This window comes from Malus sylvestris, chromosome 10 (genome assembly GCF_916048215.2).
Source record: "Malus sylvestris chromosome 10, drMalSylv7.2, whole genome shotgun sequence".
NCBI classification, from domain to species: Eukaryota; Viridiplantae; Streptophyta; class Magnoliopsida; order Rosales; family Rosaceae; genus Malus; species Malus sylvestris.
The window spans coordinates 20,725,600-20,748,523 of NC_062269.1; the positions used below are offsets into that span (position 1 = coordinate 20,725,600).

A 22,924-nucleotide genomic window follows, 5' to 3' on the forward strand; every position below is an offset into this window, starting at 1 on the left:
TTTTTTAACAAACAATATTATCTACACTAAAGGAGAGGGAGGTTGGCTTAGCCTCACGATATCATTTTTATTTTTATTTCTTTTAATTTTAGTTAATATTGTTTTGGGGAGAGAGTGAGAGAGGTTTAATTTTTAATTTTTTTTTAAATTAGAGGTGTTAAAATTACCTGTAGTTAAGGTTTAAGCAAAAAACAGCAAATTTTGTTTTGTAAAATTACGTTACTACTCTTAACTTTTTTGTTGTGATAGAAATCTAAATAGTTTTTTCACCTTCTTTTGGTTGACAAAGAATGTTTTATTAATATGTAATTTAGACATAGATTCAAGTTAAATGTAATGTAACTGGCAATTAGTTGCAAGCGTAACTTAAACGACAATGACATTATCATAATTTGAAAAAGATTAAACTGGTGAATCTTCGAGAATATTTTTGCATCTCCTCTCTAATTTAACTAGTTTTTTTTTTTGGGAATAAATTTATACCTTTGATGAACTATAAAAAAAAGTAGAACCCTATTGAATGAATTGCCTTTATGTCAAATAAATGAAAAAAAATTGATGTTTTAGTATATACTAGAAATTATGCTCATGCGTTGCTACAGATTATGACACACCCCGACCTGGAAAGGTCGAAGCATGCTGGCCGTCACCATGAGGTGACGTAACCATAAGGGTAAGTGATGCAAAAAGTGAATAAAATTAAAACTAATTAGAACTAAACAGTGAAAGAGTGCGCAATTCGTGGGTTGAACCCATTACAATTATTCATAGCGTAATAGACAGTGAGACTACGAAAGAGTAGTCAAAGCAACCAAAGTACACTTATTATATAATAGTGATAAGTTTGTACGTCTAAACAGAAGGAAATGTCGGAACTGCTATGATTCCTCGAGTGCCACATAGAGTACAACTATCTAGGTCCTGGAGGGGTGAAAAACAAAGTTGAGTGGGTCAGCAAAACAATGCTTATAAGAAAACCTTTATATTTGAATATACTAACCTATCGCCGTAAAACAAGTATAGTTTCCTCAAAACATACTACGTAAGTATGAAATGCAATATATCAGCTATATAACCAGAAATATGCCAAGTAAATGATGTATCATATGCCACAATAATAATCATGTGATAATCAATATAACTAAGTGCTCATCCATCTAAGCTGACACACAAGTTGGAACAGATGGTTTCTAATACGAACAGGACTGAGTGTAATCAATATGCTCTAATACTACGATCACGTAAAGACTAGTGCAAAAGCACATCACATACAAGTCGGATCGCCTAATGCAATCTACCTGACAAGACTGGCACCTAAACTTGGATCGAAGGTGAGCGAACGGTGCGGATGTGAACATACACGTGAAGGACTGGCCCTGGCCTTGGGGCGAGTACTAACACGGGGTGCAGCAAGATGAGCATGTACACAAGTATGTATGAATGCCATGACAGTAATATCACAACCAGATAGCAGCATTTATAACAATTTATATCACAATAATGATACTAGGCAATATAGGCGTAAAAGTGAAGTAAATACGCATTTATGGAAACTATAAATATATATAGGTATAAAACAACTGCCCACTCACAAGTACGTCGCTGGGTGGTAGCCCCCGAGCCTAGCTTGGCCTCGAAAATCTTTGGAATAAGTTTCCCCTATATGTGAAATAACTAAATAACATTAATTAAAGTACATAACGGAAACCTAAATAAAACCCCCCATAATTTGCTCAAACCTAGAGTATAAATATATGAAATCAATCTACTCGACAACACAAACACACATGTGTCAACCACTCGTCGCCCGGAGGCCAGACGAGCCTTCCAAAGTGGCTGTCCACACGCGTCCACTTGCCCCCGCAAGTACACTGTACTCGTCTTCTTCGCGAAAATCTGCAGTTTTGCAGATTTTTGGGCCAACTTCCAGAACCCCTAACGAGCTCGATTCTCAACCAAATTCACTTCTACAAAAGTTAAATTAAAGCTAGGAATATGATCTACCGATCCCAATTTACAGAAAGTTCGAATATAGTCCATGTTATTCAGAAATTTGGTCTGAAAGTGGCCAAACGACCATGGTTGAAATTTTCCAGAAAACTAAAATTTTCTTCCCAACTTCCAGAGTTGATTTCTAACTCGTTACTTAACCAAACTCAGTGATTCAAAAGCCATTTTGAAGTTAGGAATGTAGAGAACAAGTTTGTACCTAGAAGAAGTCCAATTGTGGTCGAGGTTGACCAGAAAAATGGTATGAAAGTGACCAAATGGCCACAGTTCTTAAGTGAAAAATGGCAGGTTCTCCTTCTTCTCGAGTTTCTGGGTAAAACCACACGTTTAAAACACAAACAAAGGATCAACAACAACCCATAGAAGTGAAATGAAGGTTCTAAGGGTTTCTCAATGTCACGCCCCGAACCCGGGGTCGGTAGTAAAAATTTGAACCCGAATCCGAAACACGAACTAAAAACTAAATAATTAAAGTAAAACTGAAATAACGGAGTGAAAAATAAAATTCATCTTATTTAAAATAACTCAATAATTCTTTACAAGGCTAAAATAAAGAAATACATAATTATATCCTCACACTTAATCCGATCTCATCCCGTCTACCCTCTTAGATTGTTTAGTTCGTGAACCTGCATAACAATAGAGGGGTGAGCTTCAACAGCTCAGTAGGGACATAACCTTATCACAGTAAATTGACAATATTAAATTACGTGTCATAAAATCATGTAATCAAGTACCAAACCATTATCATCAACAATTCATGAGTGCAATACAATACTCTTCATCTCTACCCGTTAATTCATATAATAAAACACGCGGACCTACACGTCCTATACCGTGCATTTTACCTCTGCAGTGGTGGTTCAAATGTTCTATTATACAAATTAACCCCTGTAACTCAATCATCCCAATTTCCCCTTTTGTTAGTCATCTTGCCAAAACCCTTCGTTGCCAATCCCAAATTACCCTCAAAGAAACTGTGCATTGTGGGCTCGCCTGAGACTTGGTACCTACTAAGAGTTTGGCTCAACTACACAAAAGATCCTTTCCAACAACCCTCATTTCCAGTTCCTTTCTCAACCCCGAACTTCCAACTATTCTCATACATGAGTAATGCACAAATAATCTCATTTCATCATTCACATGTACCACAACATATTCTCAGTGAATAGCATTTCACCAATAATTCCATAACCAACAAGTAAACATGCAAGAGCAGTATTTGTCCACTTAGTAAACCAGATCACATTAATCAACCAACAAGATCAATATCAATAACAATATAATGCTTCACGAAATTTAATAAAGCCAATCTCCGTAAAGGTCTGCCGTATTTCCCCTACCTGGATTCCAAAGCATTGCTCTGAGATATTAACACAAGAATCCACCACCTTGATAAAGTCCTATTCACATGTATAAGAAAATCACTAAATGCACAACTACAACTCTAATCCTATTTGAATAATTACTTGTGACTACTAATTCAACACAAATAGATTCAAATACTTCTAAGAAATAAATAAGATGTGTTTGTATAGTTGATAAAGGATCAGTACATCAAAATACTGCTTTATCCGAATTAAATATATGTAGCTAATATAATCATTCCAACTCTAAACATAAGGTGGTTTATTAATATAGTAGACATATAGCTTGAAAACGTGAGCCATAAGTTTGGTTCTAACTCCAATACATACATGCATATATAGTCTTTGTGATGAAAACATGGATAATGGAATGTGTATATTAGCAATTGCAACTTCAACCAAATGCTTTACTTGAAGGATGCATAGATAGTGTAGATATAAAACCAGTTGTAAATATATTATCCTTTAAAATCAAAACATGCTTTCTTTTGAAATTACTCAATTCATAAACTGATGAGCTGATGCCATATTTATACAACTGTTTGCACAACAGCTCCTCTAATAAAAGATGCAGTAGAAATGGTATCCATATAAGCCTAACAGTCTTTTGCATTCAACCAACAACTTTTATATAAAGCAAATTAAAGAAAGCATATGCATAAAACTAGCCCTAATTATTAGTAGTTATATATAAGGGATAAATTTACTCCACTGCAACAATCCATCATATCATACAAAATCCATGTTATGATCAGGACTAGTGAACAAAGCACACACTGAATCACAACATAAGAAGAGACCAACCACGACTTTGGTAAATTGGTAGTTAATCGAATTCGAATTGAACATCATACCTATTTCAGACATCAAATACTCCTTCGGTAAAGTAGCATACGAGAACAAGCAGTGGCTTACTGATTATACAAAACCTCCCTCTCTTGCATTTTCATCTATTTCCCTAAGAGTTGCCTTCTCAATACCATAGCCTCATAAACAACTTAACAGTTTGTATTTTCCAGCAAATTAATCTCTCCCTATGTGCCTCTACATCTTTCTCTGTAAACGTTCCCTCTTTTATCCAGTTATCACTTCTCTCTCGCTCTCGCAGACCGCACTGCTCTACAGCCCTGGGTTTCTACTTATAGTCTTACAAAGTCGGCAGATTCTTAGATAGGAATGAACTAAAAGCCCTTTAATTGGCTATGGTTTTTGGTCCAATTAGAATAGAACAAAACATGCAGCTTAATAAAATAATGTAAAAGAAAAGAAAATGAATAATATGAATACCGTAATGGTGTACTGAACTTATTTGGTTCAAAATAATCGTAAATTCGAGTATAGAAAAATGAAATAAAGGAATTAACGATTAATTAAGAAGTAATACAAAACTTTCTGAAATTAATAAGTATATACAACACATAATTATATATAATTATTTTTGAAAATACAGGTCCTCACACTCAAGGCTTACCTAAGTCATGCATGGCCTGGAAATTGATATGTCGAACTTGCCGAGTCGACCTTCCGAGTTGGTGAGTCAAAACTTGTCTACATCAGATTTCAAGGACATGGTTGTGATCGTGGGACTGAGATGATCACAATGGTGTAGTTGGTTTGTCACGTTTGTAAGTTTTGGTGTGTTTTGTGGTTGTTGCAGAAAGGAAGAAGAAGAAGAAATGTGGCGTGGGAGAGGGAGAAGAGAAAGAGAGATGCTTTTTCTGATTGAGGGAACAGAAAATAAAGAAGAGATGGGATAGGTGACAGTGAATAATGAAGGGGGAAGTGCACGGGATGGGTTTAAAAGGAATCCAAGGATAGGTTTTTAGATTTCCTACAGTAAAAGGAAATCGAAATCTATCCGAAGTAGATATTTTTACACTTTAAAATTTACGCCTACTCGTACTAGCGTGTACAATTTAAATGCGATAGCGAGAAATAAAAAGGAAAGTGATAAGAATAAGTCCACGTCACTTGCCGATAAGGGCATAGTCATTAATACACATACTTGAGAAGAAAGTAAATAGGAAAAGTAGGGACGGGTCGTCACAGATTATAAATTATATGGAAGATTATGTTTGTAAGATATGAAAGATTGTGTGGTAGAAGATTAATACTAGTTATATTCAAAACGTTGAAAAAAATGTACATATAAAATATTTAATCAATATAGCCCACACCTTCTACACTCTAAACCAACCAAAATCCAACACAACACCAAGTTATGCTTGCAGCCTCTATTAATTAACAACCTTTTGGGCAAAAAAAGTCCACCCCAATTGAGATTAAAGCACACCTAATCGAAAACTTTGATTATAAACATCCATCAAATGATTTTACATAAGTCCCTAAACTTGTAAAACATGTTTTTATGCAAACAGAACAACGAAAAGTAGAAAAACTTAGAACCAAGTGGTTTTCTTAAAGCAAGAAATTGGAGCTAACACAAACAAAATGTATCAAATTAACAATACGCAATCAATTAACAACTTCATAATAAAAACAGCTAAAGGGTCAGACCCAAATGAGATTAAAATTAAGAATTCACAAAACCAATTGAAAATCTAATTTCGAAATTCCAAACACCCACCAAATGATTTTGGTTAAAGTTCTAAACTCAATACATGTTAGTCATTCATAAGAATGAAAGTAAAGTATGAAAATTTTAAAACAAAGGTTGAATCCTGTTCTCTGTCAAATTACGTTTTGAGCTTGGTTGCTTTCAGTTTCACACTATGCTTAGATTTGGTCTTCATTGTGAGTAGACCTTCCAACCTAACATCCATTCACATATACCCCATCTACACATGATTCGATATTATACTATATATTATATCCTAATCTTAGTATTAATTTAGTGGTTATTTTATGAGAATTTTGATACTTTGATTTATATTTATAATGTAAGACATTCAACTTCCTCTTGAGCAAAAAGTAATCAAACAGACAATATTGGAGTGATTCCAATTAGAGGATGTTCGTGAGTCTTTCAAGATAATTGTATCATAGTTTCAAAATTTTCTACCAAATAGTTATTTTCTGGCGATGAAATAAAGAAGCAGTGCGCAGTGCTGTCAAAGTGACATTTTGAGCTTATTTGGCATCCAAGATGATGTCTTTTGGGTTTAAGACCTTCTAAAATATGTTCGAAATATCTTAAGTTTTAATTTTAGTCATTTTGGGCCTGTTTTGGAGCCCTGAATATCCAGAAAGGTGGAATTCTTTGTGACTAGGCAGATTTCCCAAAGTTAAAATAGGAATGTATTTCCTAATTATCTTATTCTATTATGTTTCCTAATTTTTAGAACACATTTTCTAGTAAGGATTTTAATTTCTAGTAATATAAATAAGGCTTTTTAGCCACTAGGAGGGAGGGAGAATAACACATAAATTTTGGAGAACTTTGCTAGGTTTTGACGATTAGATTTATATTTCAAGGTGTTTTCTATCTTTTTTTTTAATAATATTTTGTTTTATGATTGTTCGTAACTAATTTCCTTTTGCTAGGGCGAGGCCATAAGTCTTAGCAAGAATATGTAGTTTATTTTCAATTTACTTATGATGTTATGCATGCAGGTTTTGAATTATTAATCATCGGTTTAAACTATCTACTTGTCTTAATGCTTTATCCCCATTAGAATATCTAGAAAAGTATGCAATTTTGGTTGGAGGTTGGTCATTGAAATTGACGAAAGCTTCTTGTGGTTAATATATGTAAGTTCACTTTGGATGAATATCACGCCTTAAGGGTTGCATGGTTTTTCAAAAAGTTTCACAAAACTTAATAAGTCACGCATGTTTAGATTTGATATGAATACCACAGACGGATTGCATGTTTGATATATGCTTTATGTTAGGGGTCCAAGTAAGCATACTTTAGGAAAACCCAACCTTCAGAATATGCATGTGTAAGTCATAAGTAATTAGAAGAACTATGTATGATTGTTAAGGTGAAGGTGGAACCCTAGTGCTTTCACAATTTAATTTTCAAAAACCGTTTTCTTTTAGTTTATTTTATTTTGTCTATTCATTTAATTATTTCTATTAAATTCGTTTTTAATATCTTAAGTTACAAAATCAACTTTTTTTCCAAACTTTGTTTTAAATAATTAATTAAGATTTGATTTGGCATAAAATTAGTCATTCAATCCTTGTGGAGAATGACATTGCTAGAGCTGTTATACTACTATTACCTTGTACTTTTGCAAGTATTTTAAGTATTTTTATTCCTACTTTTGCAGGTGGTAAAAATCTTATCACTACACCAACACAAATCTAAAATTATATATATATATATATATATATACACACATATATGTTGTCTAAATGTAAATCAATTCTTAGCTAATAATAACATGTTCAAATCCTTATTTCCTCGTATGATTATGTAGCTAATAATAACATGTTCAACTCCTTATTTCCTCGTATGGTTATGTAGTAATAGGATTAGGCAAATCATTAGCTAACTAACATGTTTAAACACCCACAACTTTTCCATAAACAATGTGAATGCAAAAAATATATTCTGGATATGATTAATTATCAATTTTATAGAGTATAATTTATTTCTTAACTTTTTTTGTTTTTGTTCCAAAAAATAGTGCGGTATGTTGCATTGCCTTGCAAGACAAAAATCGACTTGCCTTAATGGCTCACCTGTGAAACATTGGATATGTTCCAATCGTTGTTAGAACTATTACATTATAAATTATAATGTCCAAGTTAGGGGTCATGTCAAACATGATTAGTACAAATCATTTTAGGATGATCTTGCTAAATGAGAACAAAAGTTAAAGTAGTCTAATTAGAATGAAAAAAATTACGTTTCATTATCTATTCTAAAGTTGGAGGGGTTGCATGTTCACAGCTACAGTAAAAACAAGGCCCTCGACTTCTCTTAATGACACTGGTGAATGACGCGGAGATTGAACATGGTTTATCCAAATGTATCCTACAAAATCACCAAGTCCGGATGGCTTCACTATTGGTTGTTTTTTTCTTTTCAAAATCATTGGGAGATAGTTGGAGTGGATGTCATGGGTATGGTAAAGTGCTTTTTTCATTCTCAACGCATGCTAAAGGAATTGAATCATAAGAATATTGTACTCATTCCTAAAGTTAATTGTCCTACAATGATGTCTCAATTTAGACCAATTTCCATATGTAATGTGGCTTATAAGATTATCTTGAAGGTGATTACGAATAGATTAAAGAGAGTTCTTCTGAAGGTGATTAGCAAAAACCAGTCCGCGTTTGTCATGGGTAGACAAATTTCGAATAATATTTTGGTTGTACATGAGCTATTACATACGATGAAACATGTGGAGATGAAGAAGGAACTCTTAATATGACGAAGGCCTATGACCGAGTGGAATGGTCTTTTCTTAAGGCAATTATGTGTAAGTTGAGATTTGATGAAGTCTTTTGTAATTGGGTGATGGAATGTGTGATGACGGTTACGTACAGTGTGATGTTAAATGGTGAGGCTACTGGTTTTATAACACCAAGTCGAGGACTTGGGCAAGGGGACCCTCTCTCCCCATTCCTTTTCCGCATTTGTTCCGAAGGTTTTTCATCACTTATACGAAGGGAGGAGCGGGATGGTAGGTTGTGGGGACTCCAAGTGTCAGCCAATGCTGAACCTTTGTCCCATGTTTTCTTTGCAGACGACTCCGTTTTCTTTTGTCAAGCAACAGAATCTGAGACAGTGTGTGTAAACAATTTACTCCGGCGTTATGCTGAGGGATCTGGGCAATCCATAAAATTGGACAAGAGTTCTATCCATTTCAGTTCTAATTTACTCCGGCGCAAGTCACAACGGGCGGCGGTGATGTGCATTAGACTTGAGGAGGGTGAAGCAATCTTTCTTTAGCCGGAAAAATACTTATTAAAAGTGTAGCCTCATCTTTACCAAATTATACAATGTCATGTTTCCAACTTCCGATAAAGTTGGCAAAGGAAAGTAAGCAGGTGATTGAAGAGTTCTGGTGGAGGGACCAAAAAACAAATTAAGGAGTGCATTGGATGGTGTGGAACAAGGTGTCAAATGGAAAATCAAAAGGAGGGCTCGGGTTTAAGAAAATTATTTCATTCAACCTCGCTATGCTTGCTAAACTCATGATTGCTCAAGACTTAAATCGTAATGGAGAGCTTGGTTGCAAGGGGGTGGGTGAATCAAGTGTTGAGGCATTTTATTTGGTGTTGCTGTAAAAATATTCTTGTGAGAACCAATCTCCAGCGGCGTGGGGTTCGATTGGAGACGTACAATGCGGTGTTGCATTGGATTTGCACGATTTTTTTTGTTTGGGACACAAATTCAACTTGATTCGAATTTGGTTCAAGCCTGAAAGTGATGATTTTTTCAAGTGTTGGTAGTGGCTTTGCCGACGATATGAGAGTGCAAATGAGGTGGGAAAGATTATGAGATGGGTGGTTTGTGGAGCGAGGATTTAATTTGGTTCAATTGGAAACGGACTCCAGAAGCCTTGTGGAAATGCTTAATGGGATCACGCCTCCTGATGGTGTTCTTGGAGGTATTCGCTTTGATATACAATGTATCCAACAACAACTGAGGTACGTAGAGCTTATTTTTGCTCCTATTACATTATGTAATAGGGCATCGTATCTAGTGGCTTCTTTTGTTTCTGGAATGGGTGGTCTGTATATTTGGAATAGTTTTGAACAAGATTGGTTGTTTAATACTCTGATTTTCGATGTAAACGTTGCTATTTAGATTTAATATCATTTCACCTTTGACAAAAAAATAAAAAGTAATGAAGTAATATTTTAACAATGTAAAATTAAATAAATAAATAAAAGCAAATCCTTAACTAAAATTAGTTGAATGAGAGCCAAAGTTCAAATTACTTTAGTCTAAAGAAAGCATTGCAATTGGCACTGTTCCTTACTGTTCATTGTACCTGATTTCAGTTTATTTACAAGATTGCCACCGCCTCTTCAGTTTCAGATTGAAAATTTCGATTTATTTACGAAATTACCACCCTTCAGCGTGCACGTTTCGAGCATCGTAGAAAGCAAACCCAGACTTTTGTTCTAGAGATCTCTTCGACGACAAACCCATGTTGCTCCAGAGCTCTTCAACGACAAAGTCGATTCGGCGCCTCACCGTCGCACACCTCGCCTTCCCCTCGCCGTCGCACACTTCGCCTTACCTCGCCGCTGCACTCCTTACCAGAACTCGAATCAATGGTAACGTGCCAATTGTATATATTTTTTGTCGATTTTTATCATTATTCTGGAAATTAGGGTTTGATCTAAATTTGGTGTGGCTGTGCTCTGCAACACGATTGACGATTTCGATGTCGGCTTCGTGAGATCTCTTCGATCTTTGCTCCCAATTTCTGTAAATTTGGGGTTTCTTGGGGTATAATGTTTTCAAATTCTGTTACTTATTGGATGTGAAGATCTAATTCAATTTGGTGATTAATATAATTAGATTGTATTAAATTTTTCTTGATTTTGTAGAATTTTACGTTTTAATTTGTGGGTTTTGGAGAATTCTTCATTAAATTTCTGGTTTCTTTTGATGTGAGATTTAGTTAATTTTTGTAGCTTTTGTAAAATCCTTCGATTAACTTTATTTGTTTTGTTCTCTTTTCTTTTTAGCAAGTTATGGAACCAACTAAAGATCAATTAACTTATAACTGATTCTTCTCTCTTCAGGTTCATGGATTGTTAAGCAGAGTGTGGGAAAGAAAGGGTGCCTCACTGGTTAGGCACTTGAAATCAATTATTTCCATCGGAAGAACTACTTGGAGGTAATGTTGAAGAAATAATTATTAAAGTACATTAAAAATTGTAACTTGCGTTTTGATATTCTATTACTCCACATGCTAAATCTGTTTGGACATTGAATGATGGAGGAACTGGTTTCTTTTTTACTTAGGGAGTGTGGGATGAGATTTAAATGTGTGCCTCTCATGATTTGCATAAACATAACTTGGATATGAAAGTATAAGATATCATGAATCATATGTTATTTTCTAATTTGGATACATTATGTGAATTATTGCTTCTTTAGAAAAGATTAATGAAGGTGGGTTCATCATGGGATTTAAGTTTTAACAATACAACTTCTTAAAATTGAGTAAATGCTCGCATTTGATAGAACTTTGAAGATGGATTTTCAGGTTCAAATTTTGGTTGTGTATTGGTACTGTGGAGTTTTTACTTTTATTTTATTTGTGTGTATGGTTGGGAATGAGGTATCTGAAAATTTTGGAGAAAAATTAGTGGCTATTGTTTACTTGCAAAGTCTGTAACTTTCTTTTAGCTTTTGCAGTACGTTTGGGAGCAAGCTGAAATTGATATCATTGAGCACCCTAAAAGCAGCATAAGAAAATTAAACAAGCATTTTCATACAGCTGGAGGCTGTAAGTTGTTTATGTTTTTCCAATTATTACTTATTTGATAATATTTTGTTTTTCTGGTTTCACTCTATTTACGGACTTACCATTCACTAAGGATTTCAGCTGGGCTTTTTTCTTTTCAGATTTAGTTGTATGGGCTTTTGCGGGTTTGGGCTGTGACTGGGTTGGTGGGTTTTGTTTGTGGTTGGGTTTTTCGGATGGATGGCGCCACGGGCAGGCCTAGCCTGCAACGATGCTAGCAAGAAGAGATGGGAAGAGATGGGAGGTGTCGTGTGATGCGAGAGAGAAGAGAGAGAGGAGTCGTCCGATGGCAGATAAGAGAGAGGGGTCGTGCGATGCCAGAGAGAAGAGAGAGCAGGACTCCTGGAAGGAAAAATTGGAGGAGAGAGGGAGGGGTAGGATGAGCAATGCAATAGGTAGGGCTGCCCGGAATTTGGGTTTTGTTTTTTCTCGGTGAGGTATGCTTAGAGAAGCGGTAAGGCATGAAGAGACGCCTAAACCGAGGGTTGGTTTCAGAGATTTGGTTCCAGCTGGAAGCTATCTCTGCAAGCATTGATGAGGATTTCTCCCAGCTGGCAGCTTCAATTCCTTTCAAATCTAGGTGTCCCTTTTGAACCGAATTTTCCCTTATTTCACTGCTTCTGGTTTGAACCTGCTTAGGAACCTGTTTTTTTTTCCTGCTTTATTTTTCTGTCTAGTTCTGGTTCGGTTATTCAACTTTTAGTTGGGAGTGCAAGATATGTTTTTAAATGATTAAATTGGGACAGAAAAACAGATATTTTGTGCTGCTTTCTTCACTGTCTGATAATACCACTTCCTCTTCATTTCTCTTTTTCTTCCTGTTGTGTTGGTCTTTTAGTGTTATAGCTTCTCTGCAGAAATCAAACTGTATGCAATTTGTCCCTTTTTGTTCATTACCCTATTATTTGTTTCCCCTTTCTGTGGTTCGCAGCGACTGTGATCATTTCCTAACAAATGTATGGAGCTGTGTTCTTTTTGGTGGGGAATTATGGTTGGTGATGTTAACAATGGATCGAGTCTTTCTGTTTGGTGTGATTATATCGTTGAACAAGCATGGTTTTAAAGTGGATGCAGATGACAATTTTGTTTGCACGAGAAAATGGTTGAGTTAGTGGTTTTTAATCGTTTAATTGTTGTGCCTTTGCTATGATCCCTGTTCCAGCGGTGTTTGATTGGTGCAAATAGATTTTCATTGTTATTTCTTAGCTGTTATTTTCGTTGCTGTTCTGTGAGTTAGTGTTAATGGCTTTGCTGTGTTGCGATTTTCAGGAACTTGGATCATTGGACAGAGAACTTGGCCCATTGGCTTTTGAGGTATATTTATTTGCGGTTGTTATGGTGGAATGTGCAATCGTTATGTCTTAAGTTGAGCCTGGTTCTTTAATAAAAACAACCAAATGTATTGACTTTTGCATGTGTTTTGCGTGAGAACACCAAGTTGTGATGTGTTTGTTGTTGTAAACATTATCAGCAACTTTGGCTTTTCATGTGTTCGCATGATAAAAATGGCTAATATATTGAGTTTGAAAATAAGGGTTTGGGGTTCACTGTCTTTCCATGTGTATAATTTTACCCCTTTTTCGTTTCTTTATAATTTCAATTATCTTTCAGCAACCTAATCACTAAGCTTATTAAATTCATTGACCAGGTGATTTTGGATTCAATCCAGAAGTTCCTAATTCTCAGATTGTGTTGTATGTTCCTTTGTGGTAGTGAGATTGGTAAATCATTGCATTTTACTAAAGTATTTGACCTGCGTGTTCTGAACTTTTGAGCTCATTTCGTCTCTAAAATGTCCTCTTGGAGCTCTTACTGTGATTGTTCTTCTATTTCTTTTATTCAAAATGTTTTACATTTCTCATTTAATTGGTGCGCCATGCCCTACTTCAGTTTGTATGTTTTTTTAATTTTTCGGTTATCATTTGCCATCTCGCTTCAGTTTAAGTGGTCCTTTCACCTTAGTTTATTAGACCACAGCAGATGTTATTATGAGACCATTATATTGTAATCGATTATGATGACGGAGGTTTATCGGAGATGAAGGCTAATGCTTAAGCTTTCAGTGGTTAATATCTCTTGAAACTTTTGATTTCATTTATCTTATTGACCTTTTCTCTCAACAGTTGGGATGAATGGGTAGGGTTGGATCGTCTGATGAAAAACACTGACGAGAATAAGAAGAAGCATGAGTACCTCAACCAGAAACAGAGAACAGACAAGAATGCAATGCTAATACACACAACACATACTAAACTAAGAAGTTATCATGGTTGGGTTTATCATCTTTTAACATTTCTTTTGTTGTTGCCCAATCATGAAATTTGGATTTATTCTTGAATGTTAGATGTAGGGTGTGTAATTCTGGCATGTGACATGAACCATCCTATTTTTGGGCGAGCTTTGAGGTTTAACGGTCATACCCTTCATAGGGGTAAATATAATGGATATGGGATACTGAAAAAGTAACAATGTAGTTAACTAACTTACCAACATGCATTCTTCATTTATGATCATAACTTGAATACGGTTCTTGAATTAGGATGCCAAGAGGTTAGGTACTGAAAATATATCCTGTTTTATTAACTTCTCTTGCAATTTGAAAGTGTATATAATCTGCATTGTTCTTACTGTTGGTATGAAATTATGTAAAGCGTCAAGAGGGAAGAAGCGAAAGAATGACTCTGTCTGTAAGGTATACCTCCAGGTCATTATACATATCTCTCTGTTCATATTATTTCCTTTTCATTCTTGCTAAATTATTGGGTTATTATATTTGTGTACAGATATTAGTGTATTTGTTAATTGGATTTCGATAATTGGAGTTCAAATATTACATTGTTATAGAGATACCAATTTCTCATATGATTGCAATTTGAAAGTAGATATGTGTTATCTGATTTAATCACAAAATTTTGTATCCCTTTAGCTAATAGTATGTTCATTTGCTGAACTGGGTTGGCTTTAGTTTTAGGTTTTATTATGCGGTATGCAGTTGGTCAGTTCTTCAACATATTCTCAATTTAGAACGAGAGAAACTAATGATTCTTCTGAATGAAAATGTTTCAGATGGGTTTCTGTAATGCGAATTTCGTGAGGTTCATAACACTGATTTGATTCTCTCATAAGAAAGGATCTCCTCTCTGGCTTTCTGGGCCAAGTTGTCGAAGCTCTCTCTGTAAGTAATTTCTCACCCTTTTCTTCATATTTACCCCCATCGTAGTAAAATCGGATTTCTTTGGTTAAATTGATTGCGCCAATCAGTTCATTTGCTTTCAATTTCTTAATTCTCTGCTCGGTTGCTGGGAAAGTGTGGGCAAAATGATTTAAATTTACTTCCTTTTATGTTTTCAACTTCAATCTTCGTAGTAATTGTACCTAAATGAGCTGACTTTTGTTATAGTTTTTGTGGAATTCCATCTTCTATCTGTTATCTGATTGATCTAATTGATTTAAAATGTATATAAAAAGTGACTTGATTTTTGTTTTTTGCTCTGTTGACTTCTGAACTGTTTAATTGGATTCATTATCGAAAAAGCTGATTTTTTATTCTATTTATTTATTTATTTTTAAAGAAAAATGATTCTTGAAAGCACAATGTTGATGGGTTTTTATTGCCCATTTCAAAGACTGATAAATTGACTTTTGGGGGAACATGCCTAGCACTTTTTTCCTGTGCTGATTTGAGTTGCAAATGTATGAGGGTTGGTCTGAATTGACGAGCATAGATTTTGCGTAAGCAAATGTATACTAATTTAGGATTTTGAGCATTGTGGTGGTATGATCTCATGATAAAATGTCCAAGAATATATGATTTTTTATTCTTTTGATTCAGTATCATGACTCAGTTGCAAAGCACTAAACATTGTAGTTAAATACTTGCATGCTAATGGTTTGGTGTAATGGTAACTCATTTAGAGAGAGAAAGTGGCAGCAGTAGTGGGGAAGGAAGAAGGACCATTCATGTTTCCGTTATCATTTCTGCCATTCGAAGCTCTGGGGTTTGGCTTTGGCTCCGTTAGCTGTTGAGGTAATTATTAATTTTTTTTCTTCAGTATTTGGTGAGTTTGATCATATGGGTTTCACTACTCAACCCTTCTCTACCATTACGAACAGGTTCACTTTTTAGGGTGGGTAATTTTGTGGTTTGAAAATTATGTGTTAGAAGTGTTAAGTTTGGGCTTAGAAATGGGTTTTCTGTTAAAATTTCATTTTTGTGATTTTGGGGGTTTTGTTTCAAGCAATCTCATCCTTTCGATCGGACTTTTTCCAAATTTTATTGGTGGGTGTTGGGTGCTTTTGAATTTGATGAAATTTGTGATTTGTCAGTGCTTCAATGGTGTTTTGGAATGATTGGTATTTTGGTGTCAAATGCAACTAATTATGCGGATCTTAAATTGTAGATATCTAAGAGTGACAAATGCAACTAATTATGTGGATCTTAATTTGATGATTCATTTCTTTCACTCAGTTTGTCACGAAATGAGTTCAACCATGGATTCGTATACATTGAAGTCTACATCAGATTTGTCTGCTCTCTGACCTGATTGAGTGAGGGAGGAGGGATAGAGCGCAGAGAGAATATGACGGAAATTGAGGAGGAAGCCCATGCTTGCAGAGAGTTAGTGAGATCTGAAGCCCATGCCTGGATGAACTCATTTAATTTGAGCACACAGCTCAAATCTGGTGTTCAAAAATAAGGCGGAGGCCACGAAGTTCTCAAATCCAAGATGAAAAGGTATGATCCACGCCTCTGCAACTATTTGTGTCCTTGATATATATATATGCCATTAGTTGTTAATTATATTTTTGGTCTGTGTCTATTCCCTCTATTCTCATCCTACCCTCCTGCATCCCATCTTTGTCGTTGCCCATATTCTTCTCTGTGAATCAATGTCAATGTTTAATTTTCATGGGTGGTGCAAAAAATTTTTGGACTTTTTGTGATCCCACAACCCCACCCCCACATATAATTGGCTTTAAAGGGTTCTGGGTTCTATTCTTTTATTATTTGTTTCTCTCTTTTGGACCAAAAGGGAGATTCTGTTCATTATTTAAAAGTATTATTAATTTTTTTTAGAAATTTGAAAGATTGTTTGAAACATTGATATATAAAAGCAGTGCAGTTTGGCTTTATTTCTTCTGATATATTCTCTCTCTTGCTCTCTTCAAAATCCCACAACAGTGTTTGGAGTTGGAGGCTTTTGCTCTGTTGGGTTTTTTTCCAAAAACAAGGGCCGAAAGGTATTCCCTTTTCATATTCTTCTCTCCCAATTTCTTTAGGGTTAATTCAATTTTCTTATGCTATTTACAGTGGTGCTTTTTAGGGTTTAACTATTTGATTTCACAGATTCATTACAAACACAGTAAATAGTACATTTTAAATTCGTATTTCATAACTTGGTTGCTTGATAACAGAGTAAATAGTTACATTTTAAATTCGTATTTCATAACACAGTAAATAGTTACATTTTAAGTCGTCGGCTCTGTATCCTTTTTGGTCAGTTTTGTTTTAATCTCATAATCTATGTTTCTTTATCTCAATCATCAGTGGTATCTGGTTTGCAAGAAATTGAGGATAGGATAAGAGAACTGGAAGTGAGCCTGGTGCGAGAGGGTCTTATCTCAAAGACTCAGAGAAGGCTGAGATGTATAAGAAGCACAAGGAAATCCCTGAAGTTTATACTGTTGAGAGGCTGGCTAAGGATTATAGGATTATGAGGCAGAGAGTGCATGCTATGCTTTGGCTTAAAGAGCTTGAGGGGGAAGAGGAGAAAAAGCTTGGTCGTCCTTTAGATGATTCTGTTGAGCTCCTGCTTGACACCTGCCCAGAGTAAGATATCAATTCACAAGCATTACTTCTATTATATACAATGGGTCCTGTAGTTCTAATAATTTTGTAATGATATCAATATTCTGTGCATACTTCATACTGATGGTAAAGGTTTCCTGCTGCGTTAATTGTAGTCGCAAATTTATAAGCTTAGTGGTGCTTGGCTGATCTAATAGCCAGATTTTATTTCTCATAGTGCATAACTCCTTTCCTCTTTTCAGATTTTTTAATTCTCATGACCGCGAATTCCACGTGGTATCCCTTACCTACAAACCTGATTTCAAGGTTATGCCAGAGGGTTGGGACGGTACCACCGGAGATTTGGATGAAGTTCATTGTGAAATCTCAAAGAAAGAAAATGAAATGCTCTATCAAGAGTTTGTCCAGAGAATGAACTTCAACAAAATGAAAGTAAGTTCCATAATCCTGACTTTTCCATGAGAAAAGAAAGCAATCCAACATTAATAATTAAGAAAAAAGCATAGTTCTATACTACAAAGTTTTACTGCTATTATTGGTGTTACTGTTACGTCTCTCATTATTATTAGCTTTTCTTTCTCTTTGTTCATATTTTTGTCTTCGAGGATGAATCATTGGAAGCATATATGTTTTTCCATCATGCTTTTCTTTTTCCCACTAAAGTGGCATCAATAGTTATTGTATTTCTCCTCTGCATACCTCTTTATACGAACAACTGATGGACTTTGCGGTGTACAAGCAAACTGGTTATGAGAGTATTAAGTGGGTTTCTGTAAGACAAGGTGATAGATTAGCAAGTCTTAACTCAGTTTCTTCCTACTAATTGTGCAATGTCTTTACATGTTAGCTTAGTTGAATGTATATAAAAGTCAAGTTGTTTATCTTATCGATCTCATTCACTTATGTGCCCTTTTGTTCATTCATGATTGTGTTGAATTTGTTCAAGTTTAATGTGTTTTATTTATGTAGTTACGCCTGAAACAGTGGTTCCCGCCGCAACGCGCGGGCTTATTTTCTAGTCCTTAACTATATCCTAGTTTTATCTCTACCACAACTATATTCCTAGAGGAGGCCATAGTATCATTAACATGTAGACCTAAACTTAGATGAAGAATCATAGTTGAACCCTTTGTAATCATAACTGAAACCGTTTGTATATATATATCTTCTTTTAATTAAATTAATTTTATGCATTTAAAATTTACGAGTTATTTAATTGCGTGCTGCTAAACCTAACATCATTATCTTATTTCTTCACCCACGTTATAATCTCGCTCACCATAAAAGGTTAAAAAAGTAAAATATTATTATCCCACCCCTTATTATTCCTAAAATAACCATTAGTATATATCTAAATTCTTTTTTAATATGTTTTTCTAAGTGAAGGAAAAAGTTGAGTGGATGTGGGCTGAATTTAGTAGTGTGACAACCCGTCCCAAATTTTATTATTTTATAAATCCTAGAAGGTCAAATTTATGAGAATACCCTAGAGGCGAGGGTATTGATTTTCGTTGGTCGTTAGTTCATGACGCGTATGAACTATTACCTTACTATATTCCAAAAGTATGTTGGTAAGGATTGTTATTTATTATTTCATTCATTTCATATTATTATTATTATTATATTTATTATTAAGGGTTTTTGGAAAAGGAATGGGGGGTCTACGGGGAGGAAGAAAGAAGAGAGAATTGGAGAGAATTGGAGGAGCTGGGACTAATCAGGGGAGGAGAGAGGAAGCAGGAGGACGAATCAGGGAAGAAAGAAAGCAGGGAAAGAAGGGAGAGAGGGCGCACGGTATCAGATTCCCGACCCGTTTTGGTTCAACCTAACTGGCGGCACTCCATGCTTCCCGACGCCATTCATGGCATTTCACGGCAAATTGAGCCAAATCACCACCTGGAAACAACTTTCTAGCCTTCCCTCTACTAATTCCATCCCAAAATTCACGCAATTTGGCCTTGGATTCGCAAGAAATGCACCGATGGGTGGTTTGTGTCTTCGATTTCCCCAATTTTGAAACGATTCCATCCTATTAATACCACCATTAGACTCTCCTTAAGGTATGGAACAAAGCCCATTCATTGGTTGGGACGTTGGAGTTGATTTGAAAACGAATCAAGAACCACCCACATCTAGGGTTTCGGTGGGTTTTTACGAAATTGGGGCTTTTCCAGTCCAAATTGACATTGGTCACAGGTATGAAAGTTGCTCTACTCTTTGAGATTTTCATTTCTGTAATTTTTGAGAATTTTTAGAAATAGTTGGATTTTACGGCGAGTTGGGGTGGCCGACCACCACCGGCAGCGCGTGGTCAGTGGGCCACCAATGCTATTTTTAGGCTATATTAAATGTCTTGAATTCCATTTTGGATATTGGAATGACGTAGGTTGATCATTGGAACCTAAATTCTCTACGATACGTTACTAGGTATTTATATGAATCAACGATCCGACCGTTGGATCGTCACCAAACTTTGTTACATTGTAGTACGTAATATTTGAAGAATGTAGGAACTTATGAATTGGGAATCCGATCAACAAATCTTTCTGAATTGGATTTGTAAGTTAATAAAATAAAACGTTAACCGCCACTTGGTTTTGGGCAACTGGTGAAGATCCGACCGTTGGATCGAAATGAAATTTTAGTATATTATTCTAGAAGCATAATGTGGATATTTGGAAGTTACGGATTAGAAATATGATATGCGGATCTTCCGGATCGAGTTCAACAAGGTTATAGACCCTACCGTCGATCTTTTGATCGACGGTTGACTTATGGTCAATGAGTCTCAAACTATTTTGGGATGTCCTTGAGAATGTGCCTTATGTGAATTACGTATTCTATCAATAACAGTTCTGAGATGTGATTCGATAATTGGTTACATGCACTAATCGTTCGGGATGCCTCGATGTGCATTCTAGAGAATTATACCGTGGGCTCCAGGTGAGTGGATCTTTTTATTTTTATTTTTTTTATCATATATATATATATATATATAAAATTGATAGTTCCACAAACACTTCTAAATTGATTTATGCATGTTACCTGCACATAATTATGGTGAACTACAAATGGCTTGATCCCTATTTAGGGTACGTAGATAGTCTAACGAGACGTTAGATGCAGCCATATAATAAATGAGATTAAATAATTGAGACAATAGCATCGTTTGGGGAATTGAGCAATGTGAGGGACATTGGTGAAAACTGTGTGTTTTAACCTTATGTTTTGGTGATTAATAGTTAGTACGCCATATTATATAATTGGAAATACTAGGAAATGTTTTAATTTTAGATTTCATCATGGCATATTCATATGTATATTCCTTGTACATAATTATTGTGAACGCTCTGAAGTGCAAAGGGGAACGCATGACACACATGTAAGTTCAGGTAAGTATACGGTATTAGTTGAACTGATGGGGTTATGTTATGACTACATTTATGTTTTAAACAACTCCGACACTGTCGTACAAGATGCAATAGTAGGCAACTCCGGCATTGTCGTACATGTTGCTTATGAATCGTACATTTTGTATTAGATTTATTTAAAGCTCATAAACCTGCACCTCGGTGTTAGTGCTTCCGCCCGTGCCAGGGCACAGTCCTTCACGTAATGTTCACATGCTGCACCATACGCTCACCTTGAATTCAAGGTAGGTGCACATGCTTGTCGTATAGACCACTATAGGTGGTTCCGACTCGTAGGTGACTCTTCACGTGATTGTAGCACTTGAGCGTATTCATTTACACCAGTCCTGTCGTACATACCACTACAGTGGTTCTGACTCGTGTGCAGATGTAGTGTCGTATAGGTCACTAGAGGTGACTCAGGCTAGATTGAGCTATGAGCTATAGACTTAGCCGTACAGGCCACAAGAGGTGGATTCGGCTGACATATCATTTGCATATGTGATGAGATACGAATATGTCATACAGGTCATTATAGGTGACTTCGACTTATATGCTAGCAATGATTAATGAGATATATGAGGAGATATGGATAAGTTGTATAGGTTACTAGAGGTGACTTTGACTGATGAGCTAGCATATGTGATGAGCTATCATATGTGATGGATATGTGATGAGCTAGCATATGTGATGAATATGTGATAAGCTAGCATTTGTGATGAAATATGTGATGAACTAGTATATGTGATTGATCGGATCATATTTATATATATTTTTACTTCGAATTCACTCGTCTTTTCTTAGTTAGTTCCTTATATTTTTGAGCTATTTACGTTATTTTTGTGTTTATAGGATTTGTTATGCAAAGAAAATAAAAATAGAACAAGTGAAATTTTATTCGTGAAAAGCAAATTTAAATTACAATATTGCTAACCCATTGTGACGCTAAATGATAAACCAATATTTAAACTATATATTTCATCATTTTATATTTCTTTTCTTGTCTAATTTATTTGGAAGCTTTAAGTATTTATGATACTTTTGATATATTGTGTTTGTAGGAGTAACATGATCCAAAGAACTTATTTTTCTGCTATGTGGGGCTGCTAGAAACTAAATGAAAATAAAAGGAGAGCATCGGGAGGAGAATATAGAGGAAAGCAAGCTGCCTTTGCAGCTGGAGGAAAGCAGGTCAGCGACAAAGGGATCCAAGGAAGTCAGAAGAATTAGGGGACAGCAACTGGCAAAGCAGAGGAAATGGAGGAGTCCACACGGGGGACGGAAAAAGAATCCAAAGGCAGGAGAGAGTAGTAGGCGTGAATAGAAGGAGAGGAGAGCACGTGAAAGGGGAGGTCAGAAACGGAAAGAAAAAAAGGAAATGTGGAGATAATAAAAGCAGGGCAGAGGCGCAGAATTGAAAAAGGAGGAGACAGCAACTGGCAAGGCAGCAGAAAAAGGAATAGACACGGGAAAGAAGAAAACAGCAGAAAAAGAAAATAAAAAAGAGGAGGAAATCGGAAGGCAGCGAGGCTGCCAGAAAAGAAAGAAAAAAAAATATAAAAAATAAAGGAAGGGCAGCGTGGGCAAGTCAGGGGAGAGAAGAAAGAGTGCGACAGCTACGGAACAGGGAAGAAGTAGGGAGGACTTGTCAGCAGGTCAGAGAGGAGAATAAACAGAGCGAGCACAGTAAGAGTGGGAAGAAGCCCTGACAACGGTGCAGCAGAAACCGAGGGGCAGATTGGCACTGAATCACTCTCTCCTCTCTCGGTTAATTCTCTCCAAATTTATATTTTACTTTTAGTTTAATTTGATAATAATGTGTAACTAATTTTATTTTGGCTAGAGGTTAATTCAAAGCCATGAATATATTTGTAATATGAATTGATTACCTTCAGTTGTGATTTATGAGTTGTGATTTAA

At 35.6% G+C, this 22,924-nt stretch overlaps 1 protein-coding gene and 1 long non-coding RNA gene across 19 annotated transcripts; one reads left to right on the top strand and one right to left on the bottom strand.

Moving 5' to 3' along the window:
• Positions 1–2,503: 2,503 nt before the first annotated feature.
• LOC126584714 (uncharacterized) lies at positions 2,504–5,157 on the bottom strand. 2 transcript variants are annotated; one of them, XR_007610097.1, is made up of 3 exons: positions 4,849–5,157; positions 3,354–3,413; positions 2,504–2,639 (listed from the first exon to the last, which is right to left on the bottom strand). It is a non-coding gene; the product is annotated as an uncharacterized LOC126584714 (long non-coding RNA). The 2 variants fall into 2 exon arrangements; XR_007610096.1 differs by lacking the exon at positions 4,849–5,157 and adding an exon at positions 4,232–4,827.
• A 5,121-nt stretch (positions 5,158–10,278) lies between these two features.
• Positions 10,279–22,924, top strand: LOC126586565 (protein GAMETE CELL DEFECTIVE 1, mitochondrial-like). 17 transcript variants are annotated; one of them, XR_007610847.1, is made up of 13 exons: positions 10,283–10,583; positions 11,058–11,152; positions 11,677–11,767; positions 11,887–12,365; positions 13,055–13,099; positions 13,909–14,477; positions 14,852–14,960; positions 15,701–15,812; positions 16,254–16,520; positions 16,968–17,026; positions 17,334–17,615; positions 17,837–18,026; positions 22,066–22,924. XR_007610847.1 is itself a non-coding variant. In XM_050251420.1 (4 exons), the coding sequence occupies exons 2-4, from the start codon at positions 17,431–17,433 to the stop codon at positions 18,618–18,620; spliced, it is 432 nt and encodes a 143-aa protein (XP_050107377.1). In that variant the 5' UTR covers positions 16,539–17,026; positions 17,334–17,430; the 3' UTR covers positions 18,621–18,705. The 17 variants fall into 17 exon arrangements, 1 of the variants encoding a protein (XP_050107377.1); XR_007610851.1 differs by lacking the exon at positions 22,066–22,924 and having other exon boundaries at positions 13,909–14,054; positions 14,437–14,489; positions 17,837–18,480; XR_007610857.1 differs by lacking the exon at positions 22,066–22,924 and having other exon boundaries at positions 13,964–14,054; positions 14,437–14,477; positions 17,837–18,480.

What these genes read in the sequence shown, in the direction of transcription:
- LOC126586565 (XM_050251420.1), top strand. Translation starts at nt 17,431, where the DNA reads ATGTATAAGAAGCACAAGGAAATCCCTGAAGTTTATACTGTTGAGAGG. An exon ending in CTGCTTGACACCTGCCCAGA is followed by an intron (nt 17,616 to 17,836) that starts GTAAGATATCAA and finishes TCCTCTTTTCAG; the next exon opens with ATTTTTTAATTCTCATGACC. An exon ending in TGAACTTCAACAAAATGAAA is followed by an intron (nt 18,027 to 18,563) that starts GTAAGTTCCATA and finishes TTATTTATGTAG; the next exon opens with TTACGCCTGAAACAGTGGTT.